Here is a 22,277-nt window from a genome sequence, read left to right as displayed (position 1 = left end):
GGAGAGAGGAAGAGGAAGGGATCTTGGGTAGACAGAGCCCACACGCTTCATTGTAATTGTTTTAATTGTCTGGCTTCTCTCTGGACTGGGGACTCAGGGAGGGTTCCGACCAGTAACTGGCACCCAGAAGGTGCTCTACACACATTCACTGACAAGATGAATAAGGACTTTCCAGTTGCATTTCTGAGTTTTACAGATGGGAAAACCAAGGGCAAGGGTGAGAGTGGGAATGGGTCAGCATCACACAGCTGAGTCTGAGGTGAAACCAGAAGCAACAAGCACCTCTACACCATCTTGATCTGGGGGAGGGGTGGCTCAAGACTTGGGACAACAGCTAGGAGCCTGCCCCTCAGTCTCAAATGTGGCTGTGGCCAGCCTATGCCACCCTCTGCCAGAGGCCAGCTGTGAGGGTGTGGGCAAAGACACAGGAGCAGCACAGGCCATTGGAGGGGCTGGGGGCTGGGGGCAAGGCCAAGTGAGCTCTTGGGCTTGACTCACAAGGCCTAAAGGACTGTGTGTGTGTGAGAGAGAGACAGAGAGACAGAGAGGAGAGTGGGGCTAGGAACTGTTGGTGCCTTCCAGAGGAGCACTGTTCCCTCCACCACACCTTTAGAAGCTGCTGCCTCCCAGCCCCAGGAAGCAGAGCACATAAATAGGGTATAAATACATGAGCAGTGGGAGAGGCAAAATGCCAGAAAGCACACCCCAGCCCAGCTGGGTCTCCACCACCAGGACCGCTGCCCCTTGAGCCTGTGTGAAAGCCAGACCCTCATGCTCAGGCAGTCACCCTAGGAGAAGGGAGATCCCCACCAGGACCCAGTGAGAGGTAGAAAGCGTGAAAGCTGAAGGAGCACCGAGGGGCCAGGTGGGGGAAGGGAGACACTGGAGTATGCAGACACCCAAAGCCATCTCATGCAAGAACAAGTTTCTACTCCCAAACCACCCCCCATCCCCATCATGCTCAGCCTCCCTCCTGCCCCCAGGCTTCCCCTCTGTTCAACAGAGAGCCGGACATAGGAGGGCAGACTCAGTTTGCTTGACATGCTACTACCGGTCCCTAGGCCCCAGAGAGGCTAGCAAAGGACCCAAAGGCTCTGATGTTGCCACTCCTACCTCCTGGGATGCTCCTGCCCACCAGTTCACCAAGAAACACCCAGGCCATGGAAGTACAGAACAGTCATCTTCATGTTCTGAGAGCTGATCTGGAGCCCTCCGTCCAGAGCCTCCGGCTGTAACTCTCAGCCAGCCTCAGTCAGGCAGCAGGCGGCCCAGTTCTGCCTCATCCAGCCGGTTAGTGGCCATGATGTGCTCCAGCTGCTGCCGGTAGCGTGCCAAGTCTTGCATGAAGTGGGGCACCCGGGTATTGTCCAGCACCCCATGGGGCCGCAGGTGGTCTACATCCTCATAGGACACCTGCAGGAAGGAAGCTGGTCTTCAGGGGGAGCCAGAGGGAGCCATGGCTTTCAAGTAGCTGGTCACTGCTCTCCATCAGTGTCTCACTGCCGTCTGCTCCTGCAATGCCTCCCCTTCCCCTCCAGATCCACTCCCAATGTTATACACTCTGAGGCTTAGTCCTAGGTGTGTTTGCTCTCCTAACCCCAACCCAGCTTCTTCCCTCACCTCCAAAACTAGGTATCTAACTGCCTCCTGAACACCTTTCCCGCTATCTCTCTCAGGCACCTCAGACCCCACACCCAATGCTGAATGCCTGGGGGCCCGCTTATGCCAGCCCTACCGGCCTCACAGTTCCCTGGGTCAGCTTGAGGGAAGGGACCTGGAATATCACCCTCCAACTCAGGGTGGCCACTGGGCTGGAGGAATTCTCCTCTCTGAAGAGCTTTCCCTAGCTTGCTCCTCCCACTGCATGGCCACAGGAGACTAGACTGCCATAAGTTCCACAGGAGTGACTGGAAAGGCAGCTTCCTCCTCCCACTGCACTCCCTTCTCTAGGCCTCTCTCTCCATTCCACCTTCCACAGAACATCCACAGGGAGCCTCCTAAAGCAAAAGTGACATTTCTGAAAGCTCTCCTGATTCTTTATTGCTTCAGGTGAAGTTTACCTTCCTTAGCCTGGCACAGATACCCAGAGCCAGACTTGGTGTCTGGCTGTTTCTCCAGCCTCCTCCCCCCAACCTTCCTAACTGCTTCCCTGGCCTGAGTGCTCGTCTCCTTTGAGGTGTGGTATCTACATATACACCTGCAGCCTAGGTCAAGTACCTCTTTGTTCACCTCCCCCCAGGTCTCCCGCCAAAGAAGCCTGGCACCTAATCCTCAGTTGGGCAGCCATCAGAGGCTCAGGGAACACTGCAGGGATGAGGAGAACTGGCTGGGATCCCTAGAGGTCCGTGGCCCCTCACCTTGCCCAGTGAGGTCAGCAGCGGGAAATCGATGGTCTGGCGGTGCCGCAGAATGCGCACGATGCCATCCAGGTACACCTGATCCTTGCTGAAGCAGCCTGTGGGCGCGAGAGGGTTTGTGAGCCCCTAGGCCGGAGGCCTGCCCCGCCCCCAGGCCTGGCTCAGGGCGTCCTGCACCCCCAGGCCTCCTTCAGGGCACCCCACTCCAACCCCGCGCGGGTGCCCACCAGGCAGCGAGGTGTCAGTCTGGCCGCGCTTGGCGCGCACGCAGTACTCCCAGCGCACGTCAGCGTCCTGCACGTAGCGTGCCAGGTCCTGGAAGAGCTGGCGGAAGGACATGCGCGAGGCGCGGTGGATGGTGTAGTAGAGCAGGGCGGCACGCCACAGGAAGGGCTGCTTGCGGAACAACACGCTGTGCAGGCTGGCCAAGCCCTCCTCCGTGGGGTTCGCTGGCCGCAGTCCGTACTGCAGCCGGCCCTCTGCACTGTGCCACGGCTGCCGCGCGTTGTTCACGCCCCGCAGGTAGTGAGTGCCTACAGAGGAAGGCACCACTGGGTAGGTCATCCTAGGGGACCAGCCTGCGGGCCACGTCCTGCTACCTCCTACAGAAGCTCTAGCCGGTGACAGCGAAGGTGACTCATGGTGACTCACGCGTACTCTAGCCCCTAAATTCAGCCTCTTGTGCAAATTCTTGCCCCCAACCCCTGCCCCAAATGCATACTCACCCAACCCCAGGCAGTGGGAAGACCCTCCTTAGGTGAACTCACACCCAAGGGCTTAGAGTCCCCCACACAAGAATCCTTCCCCACCCATCCAGGGCTACACACACAAGCAACTCTCCCAAACCCACACTCCCCCCACGCCCCTCGGAGAGGTGCAGGAACTCCCAAACCACCGCAGCCCACCATCCCCAAATGTCCATATCCATTTGACAGTCATGCTGATGATCCCAGCGAAAAACATCTTTTGCCCAGAGCTACAGGATTCTTAAATAGGAGAAACAGACAGAAAGGAATAGTAATTCCCGTTCCATGCTCTCCTTTTCAGCTCAACCTATCTCCTCCTAAAACCTGGCTTTATGTCCTCAACTAATTCCATTCCTAGGATCTGGCTTTCCACCCACCCAGGAGGGCCTCCATGTTGGCTGGGCTAGTGGGACCCTCAGGGTACTCCCTCTGGCCTGTCCCGGCCTCAGCAGCCTTGTCCCCACTGTCAAGGGAAATCAGAGAGGAAGTAGAGATGAAGACGAAGAGATACCCAAAAGGAGCAAGAGATGAGGGTGAGCCCAGATAGCGGGCAGGCATGTTCTGGCCTACCTCTGTGAGCCAGAGGGAGGAGGTAGCTGCTCACGAAGGGAAAGGACCCGTCCTCCGGAAGGAAGGGGAAGAAAGAGAGGGGGGTGGGGTTACTGGGGCCCCTTGCTGCCCCCCACCCTGTCCCAACCCCCTTCATCCTACCCACCCACCCACCTACCCACACCCTGACCTATCTCGTGCCGCAGCATGCCCTCCAGCCAGTACTGGCGGGCTCCCGTCAGGTTGATGGCCAGTGTTGGTCGGCTGTTCTCCACCATCATCACTGCCTGGGACAGCAGGTCTTCACTCAGCTGCACCACAACCTGCAGGTGGTAATGAACCTAAGCCATGGCCACCAGCCCTGAGACCAGGATGCAGGTGGACCCACTGATGCCACAGGGCAGCCAGGCCACACACCCTTCACCACCTCTGCTCAGAGCCAGCTCCCACCTTATTAGAACAGGGACGGGGGCTTGCCTGGGATCCCAAGCTGGCCAGGTGTGGAGCTGGGCCTGGCAGCCTGGTTTGGGGCACAGAGTAGAGGGCCTCGAAGCGAGGGCTAGCTCACCTCCCCAACGCAGCCCTCCTTCTGCATGTATTTGCGAACAATGGACCAGATCTGGCACTTGGTCAGCAGCTGGCCCCCCGTTGCAGCTTCGAAGTGTTCATAGGTACCAAACTTCTCCAGGACAGCCTCAATGATGCCAACTGCCTGCACAGAGGGTTGGGGTGGCTGGTCAGATCAGGTGGTGATCAGGATCAGGACCAGGACCAGGATGAGGCGGGCAGGCTGGACTGACCTGATGGATGAACTGTCCAGAAGCCTCACAGTACTTCTCCAGCACAGCCGTGGGCATGGGCTCCTGGTACTCGAACTGTGGGTTGTAGGTGTAGTGGGACTGGAAGAACTTGTCCCGCTCTCGGTCCATATTGGTTGGCCGCAAGGCCACCAACATGCAAGGGCTCTTGCTGGCACCACGGCCTGCATCCTTTCGAGTCTTAGCAATGTGAGGCAGGGAGGCTGCAGGCCGCAGGGTTCCCCCACCTGGGTCCCGTCCCCGTCCAGGTGGGGCCCGACCCTGGGTGCCACCCCCCCGCCGGCCAGTACTATTTACAGTATAGGTGCTCTCACTGCGACGCATGTGGCCACGGAGGCCCAAGTGCAGCTCTGAGTAGGGCTGCAGCTCAGGCCGGGGCCGCAGGGCTGAGGGGATTGACAGAGCCAGGGGCAAGGCCAGGGACTGAGGCCAGGGGTACAGCAGTGTCCCATCTCGGTCTGAGGGCTTCAGTCTATGGCCCAAGGACGAGGGACTGGTTGGTGGGCTGGGGGGTGCCTGTTCATACACCTGAGCCCCTGAGTCCAGCACCATTCTGTCCTGGGGTTCACATCCAGCCGGGTCACTCCAACTCCCCACACTGTCGACTTCTGGGGACAGAGAAGGGCATGTGGAGGCCAGTATGAGTGGGTGTCGTCTGAGCACCAACAGGCCTTGTGCTCCACATGGTGCTCCACAATGCCCTGGCTGGGTGCTTAGTGGGTTCGGGGCCTGCCACCAGCGATCTGGATAGCTGCGCCTTCATCCCCATCCCCGTGTCCATTCCCTCCACCAGGCTCACCCAAGGAAGCTGGACTGGGGGAAACAGGAAACAGAATTGATACACTCACCTAGATGGTGGTACTGGAACCCCCTTAGCCTGTGAGCTGCTGGAAGTGAGGCCTGAGCCCCTTCATGACTTTAATCCCTGTGCTCGGCACCCACCCAGACTGGGAGCTGGTATAGTGTAGCCCCAGCTGCTGGGAAGATGGCTGAGGGAGCCTCACTTCCTTTAACCTGCCTTCTACTTATGGCATTTTTTCGGTCTCATCCCTCCCCTCCCACCTGCCCCACCACCTCCGCCAGGCCCAGTGGGCCTCAGTCAGGTTGAGTGCCTGCATGCCCCTTGCATATGTTAGTACTTCCACCAGGAATGGTATCTCTCACCTCTGGGTCATATGTTCAAATCCCAGTTAGAATTAGCTTTGTGGGGAGCAGAGGGAGACTTCAGCAAATTCAAGCCAATCCTTGGTCTGTCTCCTATCAGAGGCCTCTTTCTAATGGTCATCCAAGGCCGGTGTTGGCACGTTCACCCCTTGCTCTGTACTAGGGCTCAGAACAATCCAGTTTCTCCCCAGAGACTGACAGAAGGCTCCAGATTCTGAACTCCTTTGCCTGTTCAGGGACACAATTCCAGTATTTCTCCAACATCATCAATCTCTTCCTCTCTATGTATTCTTGCCAGCAGCATAAACACATGCTGTTATTTCTGTCTTAAAAATATAAAACCAAACCCTCACTTGACCCCACACTCCTCTATCCCGACCGCATCTCCCAGCAGCTGCTCCCTGTTGCAGCACAACACCCATCTGTATGCAGTCTGATTCCTTCTTTTCCTGCTTTCTCTTATGTTTCACTCCAATTAGGCTTCTGTCCCCACTCTCCATTGAAACTGATCTGAGCAAGATCATCAATGATCTTCATATTGATCGGTGCACTTGACAAATTAATCATTTCATTTTAGAAACATGTTCTCCACTTGGGCTTCTCAAGCACACTCAAATATATTCTCCTACCTCAGTGGCTGTTAGTTCTTGGTCCTTCTCGCTCATCATTCCTGTCTTCCTGATCTCTTAAAATTGTAATGCCTCAGGACTTAGAAATTCCTATAGAAACTTCTCTCCTTCATTTATGCTTATTCCCAGGGTGATCTCATCCAATTTCATGGTTTTAAGTAGACCACTCCAGACTTCTATAAACCTCCAGCCGGTGTTGCCAGTTCTCAGCTCAACATCTTTACTTGAATGTACAACAGGCATCTCCAAACTGAATATGTCTCCTATCTGGAATGCTTCCCCCCAGATAACCGCAGGGCTCACTCTCCCATTTTCCTTAGATTTCTTCACAAAGATGTTATCAGACAAGTCTCCCCAACACACTCTCTTTAAAATAGTAAACCTCCTCTTTCCTCCCCACCACAATCTTCTCTTCTCCATATTATTGGTTTCTAAAGCACTTATCACCACATGAAGTACAGTATATGTCATTATTAGTTATCTGTTTTCTCCTTTTGAATGTTCACAGCTGTGTCCCCAGAACCCTGAACAGTACCTGATCCAGAGCAGTTGCTCAATAAATGGATCAACCCAAGAGCACTTCTTCTCAGAACTGGAATCATTCCATTCACTCACTATGTTTCCCTATCAATTTCTGATCCCCTACCCCACCTCTCTTCCCTCTGCCTAGTGGCCAGCAGTTTGAAAAGATTTCAGGCCTCAGACTTCACTCTTCTCAACTAGCTGTACGCTTTTCTGGACTCCTCACTGGTCTCTGGGTCTCTACCTCCATCCCCACCCCCTCCCTTCTTTCATTCGACCTACCTCTTTGTAATTACCAAGAATACGCCTGTTTCTTTCACGTCTCAGGTTCTTTCGCCAAGAATGCCCTCCCACTTGCCTCCCTGTGGCAAACTCCTAACCATTCCTAAGGGCTCGGTTTAGATCTCACCTCCAGGAAGCCTTCTTGGCGACTTGGAGGCTCCCAGTGTCTAGGAGCCTTCTTTACCACCCTAAGCTGTCACTGTCGGAGCCTAGATCCGACACTACCCCCTTAACTCCCTCAGGGCAGGGACGGATCTGATTAACCCCCATGTCCCAAGCACCCAGCACTACATGCGGAATGAATGAAAGATGGTTGGGGAAGAGCCCAGACACAAGGTGGAGTCTAGTGACAAATGAGAGGGTGTGGCCTACGCCAATAGAAAAACTCCCGGAGAGGATAACGTGAAAGAGGAGCCAATGGGGGGGAGAGGAGGGGCGTGACCTGCAGCCAATAAGTGGCAGAGGATGGAGCAAAGGGCGTGACCAATGGGGGGCGGAGCCAGAGGACAATGGAGGGGGGGGTCCCTGGTTAGGTGAGTAGGGGTCGTGTCGCTCGCCTTCGCGGCCTCTCGGGGGTGGGGGGTTCTGTCCGCGTACCGCGCCCCCACCTGTTCGCTCCTCTTCTCGCCGCCGCTGTTCCCGCTTTGCAACACCAGTCGCCGACAGCCCAGCCCGCGGGAGCGACCGCTGGTGACGCACGCACTCGGGCGCGCGCACGCTCACGGGAAGGCGCGCCGATTCACGTCAAATTCGGCGGCGGCGCGCACCCGAGAACAAAGCTGGGGGTGGGGTCAGGCAGAGCCGAGGGCGTGGTGTCCGCACCAAGTCACGCCCCTAGGCGTGGCGTTATCTTAAGCCCGCCCCTTCCACGAGGACCCTGCGGGTTTCAGCGCTTCACGTATTTGTCAGGGCCTCGACACGAGCTGACTGCCCTGGCGCGGACAGGTGGGGCTGTAGTCCACCTATGGCGGCAGAAGCGCGGGTAATTGCGAACGCAGTCCATACCGGGCTGATGTCATGATAGGTGAGGTACAGCCCATATATCAGGACTGGAGCCAGGATACCTTAGGCGTTTCACTGAGCGTGAACCCCCTAATCATCACACTTTTATTTATTTTTTTAAAAGATTTTATTTATTTATTTGACAGAGAGAAATCACAAGTAGATGGAGAGGCAGGCAGAGAGAGGGAAGCAGGCTCCCTGCTGAGCAGAGAGCCCGATGCGGGACTCAATCCCAGGACCCTGAGATCATGACCTGAGCCGAAGGCAGCTTAACCCACTGAGCCACCCAGGCGTCCCAATCACACTTTTATTTTATACCCCCTTCTCCATTACACAATTCAGGCCTCTGGGGGCCATCCCTGTATCCGGAGGGCAGCCGGGCGTCAGGCACAGGGCCCCGAGGGAAGGCAAGAGGATAGCACAGGAGTAGGTGCTGGGACAAGGCTGAAGAGTGCGCGGTGACCGGCAGAGGGCGAGGGCTGCGGGCCGGCCTGCAAAGAGCTGAGTGCGGCCAGGCGCTGCTCCCGTGACACGTCCCCGCGCAGGTCCAAGAGGGCAGAGATATGATCCTCGCTACGGGAACACCACAGAGGTGTGTGTCAGCTCCGTCCCACTCCGCCCAAATCCATCCTCCCTCGCCGCCACCCCCGCCCCGCGCCCCAACCAGAACCAGTCTTCGCACCTCACGTCGGGAAATTTTTGTCGTAGACCCGCCACCTCGAGGCCAAGCAGCATAGGGTCGCGGAGGTTCAACAGATCCCGCAGAGCGAGGAGCACTGGTGCGCACTGAACACTCTCCTCCAGGCCCTGGGCACGGCAGAGTAGGTCTCACGCCCGCCCTGGACCTCCACCTAACCACTGAGACTCCTGCCCATCTTCTCGCCTAACGAACTCTCACCAAACCAAGGAAAAGCTCCCGAAGCTGGGCCGCGTCGTGCTGCAGTCGCTCGGCCACCTGGGTCCTCTCGTGGGCTCCTCGGCACACTAGGCGGCCCTGCATCAGCGCACGTAGGTACTGCAGTACCACCATACGTTCTGCCTCCGCCAGGAGCAGCTACGGAGAGCGCAGTGGATTCAGCACGCCTTTCCCATGAGCGCTTCCCTACTTCCCAGCCTTTCCCTTAAACGCACCTGGGCCGCAGGATTCCGCACGCGCCTAAACTCCTGGCAGAAGCGCGCTGTCCGCTCGCACACATCGTCCAGTAGCTCTGGGCTCGACAGCCACCGGCGTGAGGGCAGAGCCGCGAACAGGGGCTGTGAGTGGTGACAGAAACGCGGTTGGAAGAACGATCCAGACCTAGCATTCCCCCTGCAAAGACGCACATCCAAATATGCTGTATCTCCTCCCCCACCCGCATCCCCACTTGAAGCCTTACTTGGAGCTCTGCCAGCAGCGCCTCCAACACCAGACGGCAAATCCTCCTCTGTAACTCGTCCAGCGCTGTCCCCACCGGAGCCAAAGCTCCCGAAGCCGCCCCTTCGGGCTGCAGGCCTGACACGGAGGAGCTGGACCGACCGAAAGTTAAGGCTTCAGGACCAAGGCCAAGGCCCTCGCTGCCCTCTCTTGTCTAGCCACTCTGTCGCCACCTAGTGGTGAAAGTGTGTGGCGCGAGGGGACCAGAATGGCGGCTCTACTTCTGAAGATCTGGGGCTGGGACCAAGGAGCTGTGGACTCGCATCTAGAAGGAACCCAATCAGACCTGCCCCTGGTTTGCAGTGAGACTTCGAGAAAATCATGCCTTTTGGTTTCTGTCTAGGTAAGGAAAGAGTTTAATCCCAGTCAGGAGAGATTCAAACTCATCATTAACTTGTTTGTTCTCTCTGTCCCCCACACCAAAGAACATAAGACCCAAGAGGAAGAGAATATTTTTCTGTTTTGTTCACAACTCTAACCTCAGACGTTATGTGGCACAGAGTAGGGCCTTGATGAGTATGTGTTAGATGAATGAATGAACGAATAATTGATACTGGCAGGCAGGCACTGTGGTAGGTACTTCACATCCGTCATGGGATTCTCAGAATGTACCATTATTACCCAACGTAGTACTGATAAGAAAAACAAGATTCAGGGGCGCCTGGGTGGCTCAGTGGGTTAAAGCCTCTGCCTTTGGCTCAGGTCATGGTCCCAGAGCCACGCATGAGGCTCTCTGCTCATCGGAGAGCCTGCTTCCCCCTCTCTCTTTCTTTGCCTGCCTCTCTGCCTACTTGTGATCTCTGTCAAATAAATAAATAAAATCTTAAAAAAAAAACAAGATTCAGAAAGATCAGGTAACTCATCCAAAGTCACACAGTTAGCAATCAGTAGAACTAGGATGGTATTCCCAGGGCTATGTGAGTCTAAAATTTCTGATGACCTAGTGTGGACTTGGTCCATTCCTAACGGGTTCAGACAGGGGTTCGGTGGGGGGTGTCTGGTACCTGAATGCTGACTGGTGGTTGAGGGTGGCCAGTAGGTAGGGCACGTAATGAGGAGCTGTTGCTTCCCCACTGGTGTGGTCCCGAGAGAATCGGATCAGAGCATCACTAAAGCTGCAAAGGGCAGAGGTAGTTCCTGTACCTGTCACTCTGGAGCCCCCACAACCTAAGTCCCTGCTACTCCAGCCCCACCTCAAAGAAACCCAAGAGCCTGTTTTGAAGACGCCCTTTCCTCCTAGTGTGTCTAATTCACTCAGATCCCCTTTGGGCTGCCCCAGGAGCAGGGCTAGGGGTTGGACGTGGGTCAGTGCCTTGGCAGACCTCCTCAGGAATGTGCCCAGTTCTGATAGTGCCATGCCATGCACCCGCTGCTGCAGTGACTCGCTGACCAGGCTGGTCACGCGAATGTTCTCTTCCAGGATCTACAGGCAGAAATGGGTGACCATCAGCAGAGTCCTAACTCTGTCCCCCCCCCCTTTCTCTATGGGGGCTTCCTGCCTGTCTGGCCTTTTCCCACCCACCTGCAACACTATGGCCGGCATAGGTGAGTGGTAGAAGCCAGAAGAGTCTGTGCCGGGTTCCTGCTCTCGGTTCCACTCAGCTACCTCCCCATCCAGTGCCCTCTGCAGCCACTGGGTCACATTGGCCTGGAGGAAGGGGCAAAGAGGGCCAGGATGTAGCAGGGCACTGATCCTGCTTGAGACAGGTAGACATTCGACTCTACAGATACAGGCCCACAGCTGGTGGCAGAGCTTCTCTGTACCTGGGCCCCAACTACTCACCTGAGTTTGGGCCACAAATGTTGCCTCCAGCTGTTCAATGTTCTCCAGGGTCAGGAGGGGCTCCAGCTGAGACACATCAGCCTCAGGCCCCAACTCTAGGCTCCCCATCATCTCTGGCCTGCAGATGGGTAGCCCAGGGTCATTCTGAGCCCCCAGCCTCTGATCCACCCACTTCCCGTTGCCCCAAGGGGACAGACTGACCCCAGGTACACATGCAGTGCCCAGTGCAGCAAGGTGAAGGCATCAGCAGCTCCTAGTCCGGGCCCTTCCAGGAGTTGCTGCAGGCAGCGGCGCAGTCCACTGTGCAGGGTGTGGGCCCATAGCTGGACCACTTTGTAGTGTGGTGGGCAGCAGGGTGCTACTAGTGCTTCAGCTATGGCCAACTCGGCTGGTAAAGCCACCCGCAGAGCTTCCAACCACCCTGCCAGGGCCCCTGGCTCAGGAAGAAGAGGTGTCCCAAAGTGGGTCCGCTCCAGGCCCTCCTGTAATGCCTGCAGACAGCGCTGCCGCCAGTCCCTGGGGGCCAGCTCTAGGGAGGCCATGTACCCAGCATCCACCTCCGCCACACGCACAGCGGCCACCAGCAAGGCTGGGTCCTCCCTTGCCAGCTGCCCTGCGGCCCCTGCAACTGTTTCCACTGCCCGGCCAAGAGCCTCAGCCAGAGGGCCCAGCCCCTCAAAGACTGGCAACTCCAGGCCCTCCAGAGGGGCCCATGTCTCTTCTTGTAGCTGCTCCAGCTCCCGAAGACACACATATGCTTCCAAGAGCCGCTGGGCATCAATCAGGGTCTGCGTGTGGGCCACTGCAGCTGGCACTAAGCAGGGAGAAGATGAAACAGTCCTGAGTCTCAAACCTCCCACCTGTACAATGGGTACAGCAGGGGATGCTCAGGCCCTAGGGCTGAAGTGATGTGTAAAATGTTTAATAAGCAGTACAGCAGAGCACTGACCAATCTGAAAGGACCCAGGGAAGGGCCTAGAGACCTGGTGGGCCAAGTGTAAATTTTTGAGCTGATGGAACAAGAGAAAGTCAGGGATCCTGGAGGCAAGACAGTGAGGAATTCATGGGGCCATGCTAGTGGCTATTTACCCTGTTAAGGAATTATTTCAATAAATTAGCAACCAGGGTGGTCAGAGCCACTTGGCAGAGTCTCAGACCTGATTCAGACAACTCATGCTTGAGAATTTCAGAATCCCAATTTGTATCCTGCTTCATATGCCATTTGAAGCCTGAATTACTCTCTGGAAGGTCCCTGCAATCTCCCACTAGTGCCCCAACCCCTCAATCAGCGATGGGGGTTTTTTAACTAACGGTTGGGGGGCTGAGGCCCAGGACCCCTGCACACTTACCTGCCCACAGCCGGGGCAGCAGCTGAGACAGGACCCGCAGCTGCTTGTGCTGTGCAACCTGTTCCCGCAGCGGTTTCAGGGTCTGCGTGGTCTCTTCCATACCCTGTAGCAACCCATGGGCCTGGCCCAGGGCCTCACGGGCTCCCTGCACGGCCTCAGAAGCCTGGGCCAGCTGCCACACGCCAGTCTTCACGCCCTCCAGGTAGGACTGCACCACTGACTATGGGAGGGAGGCAGCCAGTGAGGCCTGGCAGTCCCACAGCACATCCCCAGCACTCCTTTCCCGACCGATGCCCACCTTGATGCGTGCTTCCAGGGAACAAGTACGCTGAACCTCACGGCTGCGGTACTGGCCCAGTCTGGCCAGCTGCTCCGGCCGGTAGAAGATACCCGAGGCCCATTTGAGTGCTGCTCCTCGGGCAAGCTGCTCCGCCCTCTCCTGCTCTGGCCACTCAGGCCCTGGGCAGGAAGAGCCTGGGCAGCCTCGTCAGTTGGGCAGGGCCTACAGGAAGTGGCCCGAACCTGCTCCCCTTCCTACTTCTCAGCCTATCCCCGAGGACAGTCCGATCCATTCCTCCTGCTGCCCTGCAGAGCTCCAGCCAGACCTGGCAAGGGGGATCCAACCCCCCATTCCCATCTTTCTTGCCACCATCCCTCCCTTAGCCCACCCAGAAGAGCTCATACCGGGGGGAAGTGAGGGCTGCATTTCATCCTTGGTTGCTGAGTCCATGGCAGTCCCTGGAGGAGCCGAAGATGAGGTAGGAGTGGGGGCAAGAGTCTGGGTTCAAGCAGACAGAATGGATGCTCCTGTGAGCTGTGGCCTCAGTCTAGGGCCCTCTGAGAAGGAAGAGGGCTGTTCTTGGGGGATTCTTGCCCAACCCCCTCAGGAAATGAGAAGGAGGTGAGTGTGATGGGGAGACTGGGTTTCTTAGTTTTTCCCCTGTGGACACCAAGTGGGGGAGGGTAGGCACAGGCCGCTGCTGGCCCCCACTGCTGCTCTGAATTGCAGAGGACGGTTCGGTATGGAACTCACCAGACTTGACCAGGCATCGAGTTCTTTCTCCTTTGAAAACAGTCTTGGCCTTGAGGATGTCCCTTTTCCCCAGTCTTCAGGGCAGAACTGGGTGTTCTCTCCCCCGGCTCACGAGGCCTGGGTAGTTCCAGCCCACACCTCAGCACGCAGCAGACTTCTCCCCAAGGAAGGCTCTGTACCACCTCCTTGCCCAGGAGCACCCTCCTCTGTCCAAGGCCCCTCCTTCCCCAAGGCCAAATGCTGGAAAGGAAGGAAGCTGAGCCTCTGGCCCTTTATTCCCAACAGGAAAGTGCATCTGCATTGTGGAGAGGGCTGGGCGCCACTTCCTTGGGGGGAGGGGGCATACTCCCTGTGAACCCTGAGTCCTGCTCAGTCCATCCAGGACTTTTTGGTGCTCAGGACACAGACATGAACTAGACGGCCCCAACTTGGGGTGGAGAATAGGGTACACAAATATGGGTGCAGACAACATCACAGTGGAAAAACTGTGTTGATGGCTTTTCCGAAGAGGGTATGCACCTCTGCAGAGAGGTGAGAGGCCAGAGGCTGTTGTGAGGAAGGTGTGTGGTGGGTGATCATGAGAGAGGGGTAGAAGAGCTATGAAAGCTGTGTTTGTCTTAAGAGTTAGAGAGGGCCATGGAGAGGACCACCGGCTAGTACTAATATAGTAAACCCCAGTTACCACCCAAATCCACCCTTCAAGACAACACCACTTGTTCCCCTAGCTGCCAGTAGTGTAGGTTGCTGAGATGTCACAGCCGAGTCTCTCACTTGAAGTTAGGGCACAAAGACCTGGTAACCTTGCCTGGACATGGACCACCTTGGAAGGGCCACCCCAGTTTCAGTGCTGCTAATAGGATGGCTTGAGGCCTCGATTATAACTGTATCATGGTTTCTGCCCAATTTTGCACGTCTTGTCTTACTCCCTTACGAGGGAGGATCCTCAATAAACTTCCCTGCGGGCAGATCCCTGTCTCAAAGACAGCTTCGCAGAGACCTTGACCTAAAATAAATGACAAATGATGGTATCAAACATAACAACATGGTACTAGCCAACACACGATCCTTCCTACCTTCCAGGAACAGCTCTAAGTGCTCTACATATATGTACACATATGAGCATGTTTGTCTTGGTGGGAAAATGGTTATAACTCCTTGGTCTCTGATCACTGCAGTATGGAGACAAGAGAAAGATGAGGCTGGGATCAGGGATGGGGAATGGGAATGGAGCCAAGTGAGCAAGCTAGATGGAGTTAGTGCTTGCTGTTTTGGCAAGAAGTGAGGGACACTAACAGGGTCAGTAAACCCAAGACACTGGGACAGCTTCTAGGAGCAGGTTTGGGGAAATACATTGGCCTCATCAGGCAGCGTGGTCTCCTCTTCTGAAATGGGGACAGGCTGGGCAGCTAGAAAGGTTATGGTGGCTCTCCCTTTACTACTGCCGGGGCTGTCCACCGACTCCCTCCACCTCCCTCTGCATTCTGTCCTCTCGCCCGGGATCCACGGATTGTTTCGTCCTCTTCGGCGTTTGGACATTTGCTGATGGTTCCCGAAGTTTTGCTGCCGAGTCCGCAGAAAGGAATTGCGCCGGGTTCCCCGGGAGAGCGCGGAGCGGAAGCGGAAACGGCGACGCTGGCGCCGGCGGCCGGGTGGCCAGGAACGGAAGCGGAAGTGGCGGCGGCGCCGGCCTGGCCTGGCCTGGCTGAGGGGAGGCGGCGGGCGGGAGCGATGGCGGAGGCCGGGCCACAGGCGCCGCCGCCCCCGGGCACCCCAAGCCGGCACGAGAAAAGCTTGGGACTTCTCACCACCAAGTTCGTGTCGCTTCTGCAGGAGGCCAAGGACGGCGTGCTTGACCTCAAGCTGGTGCGGCCTGAGCTAAGGGGCGACCGGGAGGATAGTGGACCAGGCAGGCCGGGACCGGTAGTGGGAAGCCCCGGGGCTGTCCAACTGAGCCCTCGGAGAGCAAGCCGCCATCGGTGCGCTTTCTCACGGGAGGGAGGCCGGGAGCTGTTTCATTCATTCGACCGAGGCCATTGAGCGTCAGCTATGTGACAAGCTCTGGGCTGCAGGTGCGGGTCCTCGTGGCCCTCCTCCGCTGGTGTGGGAAGAAGAGCATCAGAAGATGAGTTCAGACTGTGCCAGGCCTCTTCTGCCCCGCGGTCCTGATCTGCTTTGGTGCCTGGGAGAAGGGGTGGGACTCAAGCCACCCCCTTTTCAGATCACTGCCAGGCTGGGTTTCGAGGTACCTGGGGGGACACCTGAGGGTGGGGCTGAGTACCCTGCGCTCTGTTCTGTCTGCCAGGCAGCTGACACCCTTGCTGTGCGCCAGAAGCGGCGGATTTACGACATTACCAACGTGCTGGAAGGTATCGGGCTGATCGAGAAAAAATCCAAGAATAGCATCCAGTGGAAGTGAGTGGGGGCACCTGGGAGGGCGATGGCATCTTTTACTCGGAAGTGTCAGGGGTGTGGGGAGGAGGACACAGGAGAGAGCAATGGCCATGGGACCCAGAGTTCCTGGCAGCTCCTCTAAGCCTCACTCCCTGGGCTCAGGGGTGTGGGGCCTGGTTGCAATACTCGGGAGATTGCCGACAAGCTGATTGAGCTCAAGGCTGAGATCGAGGAGCTGCAGCAGCGGGAACAAGAACTGGACAAGCACAAGGTGTGGGTGCAGCAGAGCATCCGGAATGTCACAGAGGACGTGCAGAACAGCTGATATCCTCCTGGCGGTCCCTGCTTCCGGGGAGTGGGCGAGGGGCCCTCTAGTCCAGCTGGGTTTGCTCTGTGGTGCCCTAGACACTGTCCTTCTTGGGAGGATGATCCTGCAGCTCCTGGCTAGGTCCCTGCCTTGGCATCCCTCCTCAAACTCAAAGCCCTTCCCCGACCATTCTTGGTCTGTGATCCTTCTCCATGTAGATCCCAAGGCCCAGGATCTTTCTCTTGTATGTCAGATCTCTGCTAAAGAGCTGGGTTTTCTCTGTGGTCTGCTGTCTGTCACCATAGGCAGGGCATCAGCCGTTCTCCTTAACCCCCACACCTTGGCCTACGTGACTCATGAGGACATCTGCAGATGCTTTGCTGGTGAGCAGAGCCTGGGTAGGGGGCAGTTGGGGTGGGGCCACGCTGAGCCACAGCCCTGAGCAGTGGGCTCAGTGCCCAAGAAGAGTTTCTCTCTTAAGAGGGTTCCTTGGGCTTGCCTAAGAGGGTTCTTTGGGCTTGCCTAAGAGGAACCAGGCAGGGTAAGTCCTGGATTTAAGGGTCATTGGGACTCCATAGAGGCAAATCATTCTGAAAGCGTACAAGAATTTTGGGCTGGGTTCCTGGGTCAGTTCCCATCTGCATTGTTTCCTGTGTCTGGCTTCTCAGGCATGACAAAGGCATAAGGGGTCTCAGAGGATGTGTGTATACTCTTGCATGCTTCTCTCCAGGGAACAGTGGTGCTCACTTGCAACCTGTAGTTAGTTGCATTATAGATGTTCCTTCCTCCTTTTCCGTCTTGCATTCTCTGCATTGTTTTGGGGAAGGAACATTGGCCTTGGCTTGAACATCTACTCCTAGGTAGCAGGCCCATCAATCAGGAAGTGAGATGCCCATGGCCAGCAATCCTTCAATACACATGTTTGAACCCAGATTTCCTGGTTACTGACCCGTGGGCTCTTGGTAGGAGAAAAGCTTTAGTTTTCTTCCCTGACCAGTGTGCGGTTTGGGTGAGGTTTACTGTCCTAAGAGACTATATTTTTCCTTCCTTGCTCAAAGGGATAGGCACCCCCATTCTCAGATTAGATTGAGCCCATGGGCCCTGACCCATCCTTGTCATTCTAGGAGATACCCTTCTGGCCATCCGGGCCCCGTCGGGCACCAGCCTCGAGGTGCCCATCCCAGAGGTGGGTGCTAAGCCCAGGCAGGCGGGGTTGATTGAGGGCGGGTGCTGGCTGTGGAGCCCGATAAGTCCCGGGTGGGGCAGGTAGGGGGAGGCCTGGGTTTGGGGTTTATCTAGAAGGACGGGCATCTAGGGTGGGATAGAACGCTGTGGTCCTGGCCCAGGGTCAGGCAGGAGCCAAGCCTGCTTCTACTTCCACCTGTCCCCCATCCCCCACCTCTAGGGCCTCAATGGACAGAAGAAGTACCAGATTCATCTGAAGAGTGTGAGTGGCCCCATTGAAGTGCTGCTGGTAAACAAGGAGGCATGGAGCTCGCCGCCTGTGGCGGTGCCTGTGCCACCACCTGAAGATCTGCTCCAGAGCCCGCCTGCTGTCTCTACCCCTCCACCTCTGCCCAAGCCTACGCTGGCCCAACCCCAGGACACCTCACGCCCAAGTAGTCCCCAGCTGACCACCCCCACCCCTGTCCCTGACATCACTGAAGCCCAGGGGGTGCCTGGTCCAGCAACTGAGATCACAGGTGAGATATAATATACAATTGGTGATGGGGTGATTTCTGGGGCCCTAAAGGCAATGCGTCAGTGTTGGGGGAGGTATACTCAGAGTTGGAAGAGACCCTGTGGGGTTGTCCTTTACCTGGCCTCCAGCTGGCCTCCCCTTGCTATGGTGGTGAATGAGCTCTTTTTAATAGGGAAGCTCTCAATGTATGAAGAGGTGTCATTGGGTACAGTTCTCCCCAGGTCCACCTGTGTCTCATTTTCCCTGGCAGCTACTCTTAAAGTGTGGCCGCAGCAGCCATGCCATCCTTGAGTCCACCTCCTGCAGGCCTCATGCCCCTCTCTCCTTCGGGGGCTCATTTCTAGGTCACTTCTGTGGCCTGGGGACTGGCCGTGCCTCTGTCCTTGGGCCTGGGAACCGGGGCTCTTGTCATCCTGACTATAGGTTCTAGCACAAAGCTTCTGTATCCTACTTCCTGCTCCCAAGTGACTGGGTTCGGGGGATCTGGTTGCAGTGAGTGGCGGCCCTGGACCAGACAGCAAGGACGGTGGGGAGCTCGGCTCCCTCCCCCCGGTCCTGGCAGCCCTGGACACCCGGCCACTGCAGTCCTCCGCCCTGCTGGACAGCAGCAGCAGCAGCAGCAGCAGCAGCTCATCCGGACCCAACCCTTCTACCTCCTTTGAGCCCATCAAGGCAGACCCCACAGGAGGTGAGTGCGTGTCCCCTGAGGGGCAGGAAGAACCCAGCCGCAGCCACTCCTAGGTCCGAAACAGCTGGAGCTGGAACCCAGCTCATCTGTCTCCTGAGCCAGACCAGAGCTGGCCAGCCCAATGGCCAGCACCCCAGCCTCAACCCTTGCCTCGACCCCAGAGCTCTGCCAGCCTGAGTGAGGAGCCTGCCACCAGCTCAGCACCGGTGCCCCTTTGCTTCCCTTCCTGGGCTACCCAGAACTCTCGGGACCCTCTCATGCCTTGCCTGCCTCCCCTTGCACTTTGGGGTCCGGAAGGCATAACCACCATCCTGGGGAAGGGGCTATGGTACCGCCCTCAGGTTCCAAACGTGGGGGCAGTGCCTTATTGGGGGAGGTGACATCATCTGCCTGGAGTCTTCTATCCATCCTGCCATTTGGGTGTTTGCTTCTTCTAGGACTCATTCTCCTTGGCCCACAGGCACCACTCAGTCTCTTCTCACTAAGTGATCCTTTGTTCTCTCTGTTTCTTCTCTCGTGTTCACTGTGTCGTTTCTGTCTGGACTCCACATCTCTATTCCATTCTATGTCTTGGTCTCCTCGTCACCCTCCAGGTTTGCAGCATTCAGGACCCTTGTACTCCCCACCCCAAAGGATGCTGGTGCTGCTCTGGAGAAATGGCCTTGCCCTGACTGCTGGCTCCAGCAGGTTTCTGGGCTGATGCGCTCTGGTGCCCTCTTGCTCCTTGGTGTTGCTTTCTAGCTCCTTTGGCATTTATGACACCAACTTTGGCCCTTCTCTCTCACTAGCTTTTTCTTTTTTTTTTTTTTTTTTTAATATTTTATTTATTTATTTGACAGAGAGAGAGATCACAAGTCGGCAGAGAGTCAGGCAGAGAGAGAGAGAGAAGCAGGCTCCCACTGAGCAAAGAGCCCGATGCGGGGCTCAATCCCAGGACACTGAGATCATGACCTGAGCCGAAGGCAGCGGCTTAATCCACTGAGCCACCCAGGCGCCCCCTCACTGGCTTTTTCTGATCTTTCCCTTGCACGCCTTTATAAATGTGCTTCCCAGGTCTCTGTTGCACACCTGTGGAGGGTATCCATTCTGGGCAGATTGAATCCCCAGCCTCCAGCTTGCCTAGGTCTTTGTCTGAACTCCACACCTGTGTCCTCGTGCCTTCCTCTGCGTATCTGATGAGCACTTCATTCCTGTGTCACTAACTGCTTGCTTTTTTTCCTCTGTGTGTACCCTCCTATTGGCCCTGGTCCCCCAGGCCTGATACCTGCTTGTCACTCCACTTCCCATTTCCTTCTTGCTTCTCCTGCTCTCCACCTCACATTAACTAACTTGAGTTTTGTCTCAGACATCTCCCATCACTGGCTTCATGTATCCTCAACACTCAGGGTCACTGCCGGCTACCTCTCCCCTAAATTCTTCAGCACCCTCCTCTTTACCCTGCCTGATAGGGATCTGTCTGACACACAGGTTAGGTGCGGCATTTCTGTGTTTGAAAAGGACCTTTAATGCTTCTTAAGGGCCTGCTGGATAAAGCCAGAGCCCTACACCTGGCCTGTGAGATCGTCGGGTGCCAGCACACCTCTCCACTTTTGTTTTCCTCTGCTTCCCATGTGCTTCCTCCCAGTCAGACCTTTGTAGCAGACTTGTCACCCTGCAGCACCAGCCCCTATTAAGTGTCTGCCTCTTCCTCTGTCCAGGCAGCATGGGCAGGCATGAGGGGGCATCTGCCATCGGACAGGGCATACCTGTCCATAAAGGGAAGGGGTCTGCTGTCCTTCTGTAGCACTTCTGAGTTAGAAGGGCTGTATCAGTCTAAGGATGGGCCTTTAGTACCCTGGGCTCAGCATTAAGGAACTCACATCTAGCAGGGAAGACTGACAATGCCAGCTTGGCCTGGGGCAGGGCCTCCATCTCCTCAGCTGTGTGGAGCCCCAAGACGGTGGTGTAACATCTGAGGAAGGTGGAGCCCAGAGTGGGATCAGACTGGATCTCTGTGTCCCTGAGCATGGCTTTCTTGTCTTTCAGTTCTGGAACTCCCCAAAGAGCTGTCAGAAATCTTTGATCCCACACGAGGTAGGTCTGCATTCTTCCATGGGGTAAGAGCACAGCTCATTGGGTCTTTTGGTTGTTCTCTTGCACTTCTGAGGACCTTTGATTATGCTTGGTACCTGGGCAAAGAGTAAAGTTCCTGATGGGTGGCTGGCGGGTCCTGAAGGGGGGTCTTCATGGGCTTTAGTAGGTGGAGAGCTGGGAGCCAAAATGTAACTGAGCTTTTCTTTCCTCCCCAGAATGCATGAACTCAGAGCTGCTGGAGGAGCTGATGTCCTCAGAAGGTGGGTGGCCCAGGAAAGTGGGGAGTGGGGGGTGGGCAGGGGGTTGGGCAACTGCTGGCGGTGGGGGTCTTGGCCCAGAGCCTCAGGCTGGTGCTCTCTGCAGTGTTTGCCCCCCTCCTCCGCCTTTCTCCACCCCCTGGAGACCACGATTACATCTACAACCTGGACGAGAGTGAAGGTGTCTGTGACCTCTTCGATGTGCCTGTTCTCAACCTCTGACTGACAGGGACATTCCCTGTGTGGATGGGACACAGACTGTGTGACCTGGGGGGCTGCCTGAGGACCTCCCCCACTATACCCCTACACAGCTTGAGAGCCACAGACTCCTGGCTTCCCCAGCCTTCCCTCACTGCAATTCTGAAAACTCCCACTCCTCCACGAGCACCTGTACCGTGCTAGGAAAGCAGGGGCAAGGGGCTCAGCCCTCTTTGCCATGGAGCCAGAGTGTTTGCCTCTCCTTTTCTGGGGCTCTTCCCCCACCTCATGCCCTCTCCGAGCCCTCTCAGAGCCCAGGCTCGGCTGCCACTCAGTGGCACAGAACTGAAGACCTGCCATCACCTGCATAGGGCAGCTTGTCCAGCCCCCACTGCCCTGTTGCAGCCAATACCTCCCAGTCTGAGGAGGGAAGCCTGGGGTGGAGCCAGAAGCTTGCCAGCACTACCCCTAGCCTCCTTCGAGTCTCCCCACCCCTGACCCTGCAGCTCCCCCTGGACCTCTCCCATGTACTCCCCCATCTGCTGTTCTCTTAGTCCCAGGACCTATAGGTGGTGGGGTTGGGGGGGTGCTGCTAACAGGAAGGAACAGAGAGGTCTTTAGCTAGAAATTTGGGTGGGTAAGCCCCTGAGGATTGGCCCAATCTGCTGCCCTGTAGGTCCCCCGCCTTGTTTATTCATTTACCCTCATTTAGAGCCATTTGCAGAGATTTAGAAAGATTTGCAGTAACGAATGGATTCCTATATAAAGATTATTTTTATACTTTTTGCAGCAAAAGGAAATTGTAATATTTGTACAGTATCCAAGTGAATAAAGACCATGCCTAAGGCTATCTCTGATCTGGTTCTTTCAGGGCCTCTCTCTGGAATTTTGCTGGGTTGGTGGTGGGGCCGGGCGGATTACCTTTCCTGGAAAGGGAGGTGTGGCTGCTCTGGCATTCTGCCCTCCGCGTCCTGACCTGGCGCACCTTGGGGCGGGGCGGGGCTGCGGGAGTG

At 56.5% G+C, this 22,277-nt stretch overlaps 3 protein-coding genes across 8 annotated transcripts; 1 reads left to right on the top strand and 2 right to left on the bottom strand.

Moving 5' to 3' along the window:
• Window positions 1–46: 46 nt before the first annotated feature.
• Window positions 47–7,813, bottom strand: MATCAP1 (microtubule associated tyrosine carboxypeptidase 1). Of its 4 annotated transcripts, none has more exons than XM_082711951.1 (8): window positions 7,676–7,813; window positions 5,635–5,862; window positions 4,453–5,078; window positions 4,221–4,364; window positions 3,843–3,975; window positions 2,585–2,890; window positions 2,358–2,455; window positions 47–1,413 (listed from the first exon to the last, which is right to left on the bottom strand). In XM_082711951.1, exons 3-8 carry the CDS (start codon window positions 5,020–5,022, stop codon window positions 1,249–1,251), a joined length of 1,416 nt encoding a protein of 471 aa, XP_082568077.1. In that variant the 5' UTR covers window positions 5,023–5,078; window positions 5,635–5,862; window positions 7,676–7,813; the 3' UTR covers window positions 47–1,248. The 4 variants fall into 4 exon arrangements, with proteins under 4 accessions (XP_082568077.1, XP_082568078.1, XP_082568079.1 ...); XM_082711952.1 differs by lacking the exon at window positions 7,676–7,813 and adding an exon at window positions 7,068–7,624; XM_082711953.1 differs by lacking the exon at window positions 5,635–5,862 and having other exon boundaries at window positions 7,676–7,787.
• A 359-nt stretch (window positions 7,814–8,172) lies between these two features.
• EXOC3L1 (exocyst complex component 3 like 1) lies at window positions 8,173–13,778 on the bottom strand. Of its 3 annotated transcripts, XM_082711907.1 has the most exons (14): window positions 13,649–13,778; window positions 13,300–13,353; window positions 12,914–13,089; window positions 12,616–12,835; window positions 11,468–12,080; window positions 11,267–11,384; window positions 11,006–11,131; window positions 10,806–10,906; window positions 10,488–10,598; window positions 9,446–9,575; window positions 9,201–9,323; window positions 8,968–9,123; window positions 8,752–8,876; window positions 8,173–8,642 (listed from the first exon to the last, which is right to left on the bottom strand). In XM_082711907.1, exons 2-14 carry the CDS (start codon window positions 13,343–13,345, stop codon window positions 8,453–8,455), a joined length of 2,235 nt encoding a protein of 744 aa, XP_082568033.1. In that variant the 5' UTR covers window positions 13,346–13,353; window positions 13,649–13,778; the 3' UTR covers window positions 8,173–8,452. The 3 variants fall into 3 exon arrangements, with proteins under 3 accessions (XP_082568033.1, XP_082568032.1, XP_082568034.1); XM_082711906.1 differs by lacking the exon at window positions 13,649–13,778 and having other exon boundaries at window positions 13,300–13,383; XM_082711908.1 differs by lacking the exon at window positions 13,649–13,778 and having other exon boundaries at window positions 12,914–13,074; window positions 13,300–13,378.
• A 1,412-nt stretch (window positions 13,779–15,190) lies between these two features.
• On the top strand, window positions 15,191–22,114 carry E2F4 (E2F transcription factor 4; the record flags this gene model as incomplete). The annotated part of the gene is made up of 10 exons (XM_082711924.1): window positions 15,191–15,511; window positions 15,951–16,060; window positions 16,202–16,363; window positions 16,686–16,729; window positions 17,471–17,532; window positions 17,752–18,049; window positions 18,542–18,736; window positions 20,762–20,809; window positions 21,025–21,069; window positions 21,173–22,114. The coding sequence occupies 10 exons, from the start codon at window positions 15,191–15,193 to the stop codon at window positions 21,286–21,288; spliced, it is 1,401 nt and encodes a 466-aa protein (XP_082568050.1). The 3' UTR covers window positions 21,289–22,114.
• Between the last annotated feature and the right edge of the window lie 163 nt (window positions 22,115–22,277).

The sequence above is a fragment of the Mustela nivalis genome, assembly GCF_964662115.1.
Source record: "Mustela nivalis genome assembly, chromosome: 18".
Classification (NCBI taxonomy): Eukaryota; Metazoa; Chordata; class Mammalia; order Carnivora; family Mustelidae; genus Mustela; species Mustela nivalis.
This window is presented reverse-complemented; position numbering and strand designations above follow the sequence as displayed.